General features: G+C 36.7%; 1 protein-coding gene across 1 annotated transcript in view; it reads left to right on the top strand.

The window, feature by feature from the left end:
* Nucleotides 1-12235, top strand: part of PCDH15 (protocadherin related 15) — a 553205-nt gene that overhangs the window by 164469 nt on the left and 376501 nt on the right. The window contains exon 9 of the mRNA XM_018568452.1: nucleotides 592-737. Coding sequence (XP_018423954.1) covers nucleotides 592-737 — 146 coding nt within the window. The remainder of the gene's footprint in view (nucleotides 1-591; nucleotides 738-12235) is intronic.

The following is a 12235-nucleotide window of genomic DNA, read 5'->3' as shown; positions in this document are numbered from 1 at the left end:
ATAATTATCTTATTATAGTATTTACCTTTCATGAGAGAAATGTGAAGCTGCCACTGTTGGCCACCTCCTAAGATGCTAGTTGCCTGACTGTGTCTGGCTTAGTGCTTCACAACAACATGGATGTGGAAGAACTACATAGAATATTAAAGACAGAGAAAAATATGGATTCCTTATTTGTATATTTGTTCTGTGACAATAGGGTTGATTTACCAAAGGGAAATAGGATATTCACCTTGCACAGAAAGTTCCCCTTAGTGAATGAGGTGAAGCTCTGCTGACTTCTATCATCCAATCATGTGCAAGCAGAAATACTGTTTTTTTTCAGTTTCCTTGCATGTGATTGGGTATTCTTTGAAAAGTAAAATTTTACCCCATTCACTTAGCTAATAACAATCTTCCCCTATTTGCTTTAGTTAATCAACCCTAATGAGTCACAAAGTATTGAAGGCAAAGAATAAGCATTACAGCCAATCAACTACCATTTTCAGAAATGGTGAGCAATTTCAGTCTACATACCTCTCATGACAGGTTTCCTTGAAGAATAATAATGGTATTAACATAACCTTTTTTCATTTTTGCCTGAACAGATAGTTGCATCTGATGGAACCCAAGAAAGTACTCCAGTAAATGTCAACATTGTGGTTATAGATGCAAATGACAACACTCCAACATTTTCTAACATCTCCTATAATGTCAAGATTTATACAGATATGGCACCAGGAGAGAATGTTTTAAGAGTAAGTAACAGACATTAGGAAATTATTCAACATTATTTTTCCTTATTCAAAGTAAAAAGTAAAACTGTGCAATATAATTCGTACCAACAGATAGATTGCTCAAACTCATTGTTTTAATAAAAGACCCATCCGATGGTGCTCTGTGGATTTTTAACCTGCCATCTATGAACTGAACTTGCCTTCTCTTTTTATCCTGTTTTTTCAATTTCCTTCTTCTTGCATTTTCAATTTCCTTCTTTCCTATAGTAGGATGGAAGGAGATGCACCTGCATTAACTATTAGAAAAAAAACAAAAAGAAATTAGAGACTTGTTCATGTTTTTATTACAAGCAACTTATTTTAAAATTCATATTTTACTATTCCAAACATGATACAATTGCAATTTCTTATAATAGTTTTAAAGAGCAGTAACTGGCCTCCACAATTATAAAATAAATCTCTCTAACACAGAACATAAATTTAAATAAAGTGGCTTTCCAAAACTTTTATGCACACCTTTACCTATATTTAGTGCACCAGCTTTACCTGTCCCTCCACCCTTGTCTTTAGTTATTTTTCTCTTTCCCCTTTCCCCTTTTTCTTTATTCAGCTGATAAGGACTACACATACTTCTCCCAGACTTTTTTTTATCCAACAATCTGTTTTGCTTTCACATTTGGGTGCCTCTATTGGGGTCACCATCTTATCTGTACATTGAAGTAAACATTGATACATTTAAGTAAACTTGGTAGGCTAGAGCTCTTGAAGAGATCAGGTATTGTAATTTTATATCTCAAATCGCTGACTCGCAGGGACAAGTGAAAAAAAATTCCCCTAATGAGATAGCCCACGCTTTTAGAGATTTTTATCACAATCTTTACAGCCTATCTACAGGTGGGTCTCCTAACAAACTTATCTCCCATCTCATTGCTATTTGATCCTATTTGCGAAACTCTAGTCTCCCTACTATCGCTTCTACAGAGAGTTCTGCTTTAGATACAGTAATTTCAGAGGATGAAGTTAATATTTCCTTACATTCTGTGAAGCCTGGTATGGCTCCTGCCCCTAACAGCTTCATGTTAATATAGTATAAGACTTTTAGTCAAACGATCACCTACTTTTTTTTTTACTAAGGTCTTTAATACTATCCTACATGGAAAACAGATACTGGATGAAACCCTGTTTTTTCTTGTTTTCTTCTCTGCTCGTCTATACCTTCTCCTCCCACACCATGAGTAAAATTACCCTTCCTCTGTCACCCTTTTCTTCCCTTTCCCCTACTTTCCTCCCTTCTTCCTCCTCCTTCATGTCCTGCATATCCCCCTCCCTCCTTTCCTGACCCTCTCCCTTACCCTTCAATGTCCCCCTACCCATTAAGAAAAAGGAAATACCTGGGAGTTCGCTAGTTGGTATGCAAGCCTTTTCTTGCCAATTGAATTAGTAATTGTAATAGATCTGTCCTGTAATTATGCCTTGTCCCCCACTTTTTCTAAGCTGTCTGATGTGTGTATCACCTTGTGATTCCTTCAATAAAGATTGTAGTTTTTTTTAAAGTGCAAAAGCTGCCTTACCTGCACTAGGAAATCTTACATTGTTGAAGCTCTTTGTACATTTTTGCATATTTGTATAATTTTTTCCTGTTCTGATAGTACACTATATGACAAATGTTCCTGACGAACCTGCCTTTAAAATATTTCACACATTTCACCTCTGTAGATGCAGGTCAAGCTTCTTCATTGCAGGAAATATTTAACAATATTGTCTTTATAACAAGCCATGTTATTAATTTACGTAGCGATACCTTTGTCTTTCTTTTTGGCCAAATATTTTAGAAAAAAGGGTAAATATTACATTTTGATTCTGATAAAACCTTGATTTTTTTATCTTTATAAAAACTTAAACTTTATGTAAAGTTATAAAACAGTATAAAAAAGTATAGGAATGCTTCAGCAGCATTTGTACATAATGTTAATAATACAGATGTACAATAATTAAATGCTGCATATTCAGAAAATATATACATGGAAGGGGAACTGTGCATAAATTCTTAGCTCAAAATGTATTGCATTACCAAATCTACTCTGTCCATCCACTTATATCTCCTTACAGATTCCCCTTTGCAGGCTACACAGTAAGAATAATTTGTTTAGCTGTCTTTTTATTGTAGATTTATTGCCCTCAGAGCTTCTGGTTATCCAGGCTAGCACTAAAATAAGCCCTGTATAAATAACATAGCCTTCTTGGGCTGTAACAATTCTAGTGTGTCTCTGTAGCTAAAAATTGACAATACCATTTAAAGGTTTGTAGTTCTGAAAAAAAGATACAGTTTTAAGAAGTCTGTATTAGAGTTATAGTGTCATTGTGTTCAGGAACACTAACAATTATGTACTAGTATACAATACTCTAATGTTTTGATATACTACAGTCCACAATTTTTTTTCTTTTTTAGTGATTACTAGACTAGTGGCAATGAAAGGGTTGTTGAGCTTTTGCAGAGTGGTCAAGTGGAAAATGAATGATAAAAGTTAATTCCCTGTATTGCCACCTGTACCGAACATAGACATACTTTATGTTAGGATCAATGACAGTACTATCACAGCTGTCACTGCCAGGTATCACACAGAGATCTTGCCAGGGGGCCCCATCAAGATTTTGCTATAGTGCCCCATGATCTAAAGTTACACCCCAGATAGACCCTAACAATCTACCTAGTAGATTAATTTCTAGTGAATATCATTATCTTCTTGCTTTGTCTGGACAAACCAGCCTTGCATTAATCTGGACTTGTTCTATAATGTTGAAGAATTTCACAACTTATACAAGCCACTCTTTAAAGAGGAACTTTACCCATATCTGCAAAATAACAACAAAGGCACCTTTAGAAATGTTTAGTAATGAAAATTTACAAACAGATACTTCCAGATAATTGCAGGCTTTTTATTCTTTGCATACCACCTCCCTTTACTCCCTGGAGCTTTGGCACATGTGATTAAGACATGTGACCATGCACATTATCTTAGGGGAGGAAAATTCCTTTCCCTGAGATCTCATGAGATTACAGATGAGATTTCCCAGCAATGCTCTGCTGATGTCATTCTCCCAAGATGCAGTGATTGGGCACAATTACATACTTTGTGCCAAAGTGGACCAGGAAGTGGAAAAATAAGAAATTGTAAGTAAAATAAAAATGTTTGTTTAGCTAATAAATGTAAGATGATTTCATATCAGCATGCAGAGCTGTATGCAAAAGTGATTTTTTTTTTTCAAGGGGTGTAAAGGTCCAGTTCTCAGAAGCTGAGAAATGTCTTCACAAGAACAAGTCTTCAACAGCCTTCAAAGTCCACTAGCAGGATTGAGGAAAAAGTACCCAACACTGTATATATGTATATATAATACACTATGGAAGCAACTCGATTATGTTTATTAAAAACAAAAAACTGCAATTTTACTTTGAATACAAAAAAATTATTCAAATAAAACATATTGATAAAGTTTTAAAGAAAAAAAGGACTAAAAGGAAAGGGAAGTAAATGAGGACACTTATACAGGGTGAATGTAATCTGTCTCCCTGTTTTTGTTTGCAGCAAGCTAGTTTATTGAAGAAAATGGTGGGGAGGTGGATATGTAGAAGTTTTACATAGGGGAATTCTAAACTCTTTTTAGAGTAGTTTTAGTTTTAATGCTTAAGAAATAGTCCTACTTAATCATTCAACATTCTACTTCAGTATGCTGAAAGTCTTCATTACTGAGGCACTTGTGTGCTGTCAAAATTGATTGAATGTTTGTCACACATTCGAGGCATTTTTTTTAACTGCTTTTCCCAGATTCTGCATCCTAATGCCTCTAGTTCTCTGCCTCAGAGAACGATTTGTAAGAGAACTATGTGTTTTCAACTCCAAGAAATGATACCAGTTTGAGACAAATTTGTACATACTAGTTAATGAAATTACAAATATGTGATGATGATGACAGAAAGTTGACTGATATGAAGTAGCAGCTTTAAGCTGAAAGTAGCTACGCTGTATTCAAAATGAACCCAGCACAGTAAATGTAATGCAAATACTTAAGTCATTAACTTCAATAATGTAGGATAACGTACTTCAATTTATTTCCCACTAATAATGCTATATGATGGTCTCTGTCACTGAAAGCATCTTTATTGGATGAACTCATTGGCACTGGTGATCTTGATCTTATGGAGTCTAATTATTACTCTCCAGAACCTTTAAAAGAAAAAAAACATTCCAGTTATGTCCTACTATCCAAATACAAAAGAAGCTTTAATAATCATTTGCCCAATCTGTTCATTAACATTGCTATAGGAAGATAAACTTCATGTCAAATTGCATTTACAATTATCTGTACACAATGATAAGGATAGAACTACCATCTCATAACTGCTCGCTAGTAAAAGTACTTAAAGCTGTGATAACTAACATAGTTGCTTATATTTTATCAAACCTGTAAATATAGCAAAATGTCATTTTTTACTTTCAAACAACCTTACAATGTGTAATGCTTCATACAGCACTGATATCAACTATAAAGGGCTCTATATAAAAGCACTATATTGACTATTAAAATGTTTGTTCAGGCATTACCCAAATAAACCCCAAAAACATCCATCTTCCCCTTTACAGCATGTTCCACCATTATTTTTTACCTTTAACATAGTAACATAGTTCTGTATTGAGAAACAGCTTTTCTTACCCCTGTTACATCATCACCTTGCTGGTAAAATTCTTCTAAGGGCAGCTGACAGGGGCACCATTTCTAGATTGCATACTCCCAGAACTACAACTCCAAAGAGTCTTTTCCCTACCCACATTGTGTGGGCACGTGAAAGGAGAGAATTGTTTTGCTGGGGAGAAAAATTAACATAGGCCCGTGGATTGGCCAGGGGGTAGGAGTTTGGGATAGGTGGGGTTTTGTAGTCCATCCGGCAGGGCTGATGATGCGTGTTGGGATTCCAGAGCAATAAAGGCCCTGTGCTGTCAGCCAAAACAGGAATTTAGGAGCACACTGAACTTCTACAAAGAAGTACAATGTTTGGATGTATTGGAGGGTGGAATTAGACAGGGGCCTGGTATATACAACAGAAGCAAGAAGAAGGCATAGACGCTGACATGAGACAGTGTTGGATCAAGCCATGGTGTAGGGTGCTATAAATGCAACTTTAGTCATATGATATTGGCTGTGGTTATTAGGATAATATATGTCTCCGGTCAGCAGGAATCTTGCACTTGCTACAAGTGGCCAGGCAGCTCTACATTGTTATAACACCTATATAAGCTTTTTGGACATCCCACTCCAAAACCTTGGGCATATAAAGTGGCCCCTCCCTCCTCCTTTTTCCACTATAACACTGTCTTCTGGGAAGGTTTTCACAAGATTTTAGAGTATGTATGTGAGAATTTGAGCCAATTCAGCCATAGGAACATATGTGAGGCCATGTTCTGATGTTGGCTGAAAAGACCTGGCTTGCAATCAACATTCCAATGCAATCCAAAGGTGTTTAGTAAAGTAGAGGTCAGGTCCTGTGCAGGCCACATGAGTTCCTCATCATCAATTTCATAAAACCATGTCTATGGAACTCACTTTGTGCACGGGGCATAGTAATGCTGGAAGAGAAATGTGCATTCCCTAATGTATGAAAGCACACAATTGTCTTAAATGACTTTCTAACACAACAGCGCTCTTCACTTAATATACCTGAACTCAGTATTTGGAGGACATACTTTTGTCATATTTTGAATATTGCCCTTTGGTTAAAAACTGGATTATATCATACATTCTAGGGACAATGTGCATTTGGAATGCATTTAAGCAATGATAATACTTTTTATTTTATTTTTTCAGTCATGTCCTTATATGTATAAAGTTACATTTATGACTGTGTAGGCTATTTATTTTTTCTGTAGAATAGATATTAGTTGTTGATCAGAATTTTCCAGTGAAGGCTTTATGAAGTATCCACATATTTTTGTATAACCTAATCAGGAATAGGCAATATAAGGTGTGATGGAAGCAATTGTGTTGCAAGGTATTATTAGATGTTCTTTAGAGTGTCTGCTAAAGAGCCTTGCAACTCTGGGGTCCCCTGGCCGAATTGGCCCTCTATGTATGCATGTTAGATAGAGACCTTAGATTGTAAGCTCCTTGTGGGCAGGGACTAATGTAAATGTGCAGTTGGTAAAGTGGTGCATAAATTGTTGCCACTATATACATACCTGAAAACCTAAAGGATGTTTGCATATAGTTTTCATAAACTGCACCATACTACACCCAGCTCTGCTGTTCAAATGTATGGCTGAGTGACGGCACATGTGCACTATACCACACTACCCCACTACTTCCTCAAGTCAAAAAAAATTTCTGGCTCTGTGTAGTCTCTGATATCAGTACGTTTATTCACTTATTTGGTTAGCAAGTGAAGTTGAGTAGTTGTTCCACTTGCATGTATTGAGCCATATTTTAGTGGCCTGTGTCTGATTCATTCTAGGCAATGGAATTAATAAATTATAGTAATTAATAAATCATAGGAGCCATGTATTATGTAACAAAGATGGTTTAGCAGTTCCAAGGATGAGCAGCCAACCATGATGTTGATGCAATGATAGCATAGCTAATTAAATATTGACTTCTATATTGAGATAATTGTATATGATACACGCATGCTATTGGGGTGCACAAACAAGTTTATACTATAGCACATAAGCAGAAAATATGATAATGTAATTTTTATGGTTTCTAAACTCCATATGTCATTTTATATCTGTGGAAAGTAAAACATGTTTAGGCACTTATGTAATAAGGCAAAGGTAAATGCTCAAAGTGTTGTAATTTAAAGGAAACCAAACAAAATGAAATCATTCACTTGCACTAAATTTATAAAAGCTGAAATCTGATTGACTGTTATGTGTTATTGCAACAGACCTGTTCTTAAAAACTTGAGTATGTAGAAGCCTTTCATCTTAACACTCACCTAATCCTTCCAATAATCTCATTATTACAGTCTCTGTCACATAAAAATATTTATGTTTTTGCCAAGGATTTACTGATTTACTGAGTTTTTATGTATCTCATGATGAAACAAACATTGTAATCTATGCCAGTGACTGTCATTCCTGGCTGCCTGATGAGTTGACACCACCATTCATAGAATTTGGCAAATTTGCTTCAGCAATTATATCTGAGACACAGTTGCCTGTGTTTTCCAAGCTTTCATCAGAAATTACTGTCACTTTCTTTCCATTGTCTTCTATTTTTAGGTAAGATAAATGCTGTTACTATACTTTTCCTTAAATATGTGTTATGTAAAGTATAAAATAGTATACATACAAATTGTTATTAACTTTATAATGTATGTGTTTAGGGGTTAAAGAAGAACTGCAGGTACACATATTCTTAACCCTTGCAGTGGGGCTGCCCCAGCACTGTAAGAGTTAAGTGCTCGTTTTCATCTAGGGATGGAAATAACAAAAATTCACTCACCTAAACCTCACATTCAGCTGGCTGTTAGAACGGTTCTTGAAGCCCCTCTCCTCCTCTGCTCCAGCAGTTTAAGGTCCTTTGAGTCATCATGTCTTATACAGTGTATAGGACGTGAGGACACCAAGGGACATTTCATCACTGGAGTGAAGTAGGAAGCATGCTGTAGGGACTGGTCTAACAGCCAGCTGGCTGTGAGATTCAGGTGAGTAAATCTTTATTACTTTTGTTTCTAGACGAAAAAACAAGCACTTAACCCTTGCAGTGCATGGGGCAGCCCCACTGCAAGGGTCAAGAATATTTAAGTTCAGAGTTAGTGTGAAGGTTGGTTAGTTAGTTAGGAAAGTTAGTGTTAGGTTAAGATTAGGGTCAGAGTCAAGGTATGGGAATAATAATAACGGTTACGTTTAGCGAGGTATCACCTCCTAGGGATACCTTTAAATGGCCCTGTTATTGCCCAAGAATTGTATCCCACCATCAGGTTGGTACATGGTTACAGATCTTATTGCCTGCATTATTCTCCCTCAGTGGTGGTTTATGTGTCTGCATAGACTGAATGAACACTATACAGTATCTAGGTGACCTGCACTATAAAAGATTTGATCCCAACAATTTTTCAGACTGGGTACTAGTTACATTATACAGACAAGCTCTAACAGAAGCATTGCAAAACTGACATATGAAATAACACAATGAACACTAAGCAGAGGCATATCTACAGAAAATAGCGACTATGGCAGGCACTGAAACTGCACCACCTTCTCAAAAATAAACACCCATATTTTAGATAACGTTACCATAATATCAACTCAAAATTGCAAGTCAAACTTGCATCAGAGTCCCCAGAGTCCTGCTTTACATCAAAGTCGCCCCTCACATCAGAGTCTCCAGAGCTCCTCCTTTACTTCATAGTCCCCAGGGTCTACCCCTTAGATCAGTGTCCCTACGTGCATCAGAATCACTCCTTACAACAGACATTGATGTGACCGGAGACACTTGGGACCCTGATGTAAGGGATAACTCAGTGTTCAGAGTCCCCCCCTTCATCAGAGTTCCCCCTTACATTACAGTCCCCAGAGTTCCCCTTTACATTACTCACCAAAGTTCCCCCCTTTTTCATAGTCTAGAGTTCACCCTTATCTTATGTGTGACTTCACATATTGCAGTATATACAACTGTAACACATAATATATAAAATACATGACTATAAAACTGCCACTGTCTCCTGTACAATAGACATACTGTACATTTGATTACATTGGGCAGAATCATCTGTATGTTCAGTGAATAAAGCCACAGATGCTTCTTCCCTATTGGCTCTCTGGCTATTATCTTTTCCTCTTTGGCCAGCAGAAGGTAAAAGGAAATGCTGTCTGCATTGAACCACAATGTGCCTTACGAGCAGGGGATGGGTGGCTGACTGAGGTGGCAGGCGCCTCAATTAACGTACAACACTGAATACTGGGAAGGGCAGAGACTGGGGACATTGACAGTAGCCCATAACAGAAAATCAGGTTATACTTTTTATTAAAGTAGACAGAACACTTAAAGATAATTGCCTTTTGGATGGTTGTTATTGTCAACATTGCTCTTTATTTTATTTTAACATATATAAAATCTACATATTTCATAGTGCTTTTCAGATTAATCCATTTGTTTTCATCCCTGCCCATGAAGGAAATTCCAGTGTCTCACTCACAGTTATAAGGAGGCACACAAAAACACAGTGACAACTTTCAGTGGGCAATAACAACCTTTCATTGTATATTTGAACTGTCAAGAAAACACACACAAACAGAACCTGCAACTCTGTACAGAAAGTATGACTTTGATGTAGCAACAGAATCCAGGACCCCAGCACTGCAAAGAAAGCATACTTTTTCACCATGCCATCATGCTTCATTAAATAAACTAATGTACTGAATATTGAAAATATAATTATTTATGTCTTAGTTGTTTTGTTTTGTTGTTTTTAAACCCAGGAATCAAAAATATAATACTGCATATTGCAGCTTATCAGTCCATTGAGGTTCTGGCTGTATATTTTTTATTTGTTCAGGCATTTTTACTTTGTTTTTTACTTGGCAATCCTCCCTGAGATACCATTCCTGTGCTTTAGAGACAACCCTTATTCACTGTACTGTATCTGTAGAGAGCAGGGTTGTCATTCTCGGCTGTGTGCTCCTAATTTAAGAATTAGAGAACACTTTGACTCTTCTCATCTCAATAACATGGGGGAGGTGTTCTTGAGTATGTGGACTGGGTATGGCTGGTAACACCTTTTGAAATTTGCACAGGAAGTTACAGGCTCACAATTTTTTGGGCAGAATCACCATATATTTATATGAACTAATCGAACAGATATAACAAAATGCCTTTTAAAGGTATATTTAGCAAACCAAAAAAGAGCAAATAAGAGAAAATAATTATTAGGGCTTACATATGCTTAAAATGTAGTTAACACAAAACAACCAAATTTCAGTTTGATGCAGATCACTTATTATTAGTGTGGGTCCTACACCGTGCATACTGTCATTGATTTTTGCACTGTTTTATTGAATATGCCGATTTAGTCTACCAAAACCAGGCTTCTTTGCTGTATGTAGACCATCGATTTCCATAATGTGTGAGTAAATACTTTTACAGTAGAATGTCAAAATTAAAATAACGAAATTGCATTTTGACATATTGTGATACTTCTGTTTCAGAACCCTGGCTAACAATCTGTAGCACAGCATGTGCTATTTCTTCTGCAGCAATTATTTCTCAAACTGAGGTGTTGGGAGTGAGGACTACAGAGTAGAAGAAACATAATTTGCAGATTTTAGTAAAGGCAAAAACAGAACATATGTTTCATTGTGTACAGTGAGAACATCAAAAATGCTTAAAGGTCTTAAAATTAACATGTAGCCAATCAGTATGAAGATGGAGAGTTGCTAGAGAGTGATGTATATGAAGTTTACATATATTTAAAATAGAGTGAGGACATTTCTGAACTAAGGAACCCAAAGAAATAGTGAGAGAGAAAAGTGTGGCTATATTATTTAAGACAGATGTATAAAAAGACAGATTTATAAAACCATACTTAATAGATTTCATAAATACCTCTCAGGAGGACAGAAGTGGCCCTGAGCCAATATAAAATATATTGTCCTGATATTTGTGACAGTTGTAAATAGAAATACGTATAAATTATAATAACAAATTAGGCACAAATGTATGCAAAACATTTGCAGATGGCTGTCAGGGATTACAGGTGCAGTGGGCACAAAGACAGTAAACTGCTGGAAAGTCTAGCACAGATAGCTGCACACTGGATAGCCTTCCAATTCTATCTGAGAGATGCTTGTTCAGTCCTCATAATGAAAGGATTTTTATGTAGAAGGATATTTTGATGAACCTGTCAAATCTATATTATTTCCGTATCACTAATTACTCTTATAAACTTCCGAGCATTTTTGCGAGATGCTGTTAAATCTGGTTTATGTTGGAGCAATTGATTAAAAAAATAGACAATTGCAAAACAGGTTATTGCTCAATCCGCCAATAAGGTCTTAACCCAAATACTTTGCTGTGTCCCACTTCACTGTAAATCATCAAACCCTCCTACCTTGCAAGAATTAATGGAGGAAATGTACCACCTGCAAGATAAGGAGGAATTGAGGGCAAAATTACATGATAGGCATCTCCAGTTTTTTGGCTTATGGAATAGCTGCATTCAATATAGTAATGCAATAGAAGAAGTAGCTCAATTGAGGCCTGTTCTGAATGCTTAAAGGAGAACTATGAGGTCAGTGCTTTTCCCCATAGTTCTCCTAAGGGTAATGGGAGGACACAAACTAGCGTCCTCCCATCAAACAAAGCTCAGTATACCACGAGCTATGGCTCGCAGTATACTGAGACGCCGCAGCAGGAGCGGATCCCGACAATGCTGTCTGGATCCACCCAGCTGCGTGAGTGACAGCTGGCTCTGCCTATCTAGAGGCAGAGCCAGCTGTACCCACCCCCTCCCCCATGTGTTCCGCCAT

This window comes from Nanorana parkeri, unplaced genomic scaffold (assembly GCF_000935625.1).
Source record: "Nanorana parkeri isolate BGI_ZX_2015 unplaced genomic scaffold, ASM93562v1 scaffold32, whole genome shotgun sequence".
Classification (NCBI taxonomy): domain Eukaryota; kingdom Metazoa; phylum Chordata; class Amphibia; order Anura; family Dicroglossidae; genus Nanorana; species Nanorana parkeri.
The sequence above is the reverse complement of the archived record's forward strand: the minus strand, read 5'-3'. Positions and strand labels throughout refer to the sequence as shown.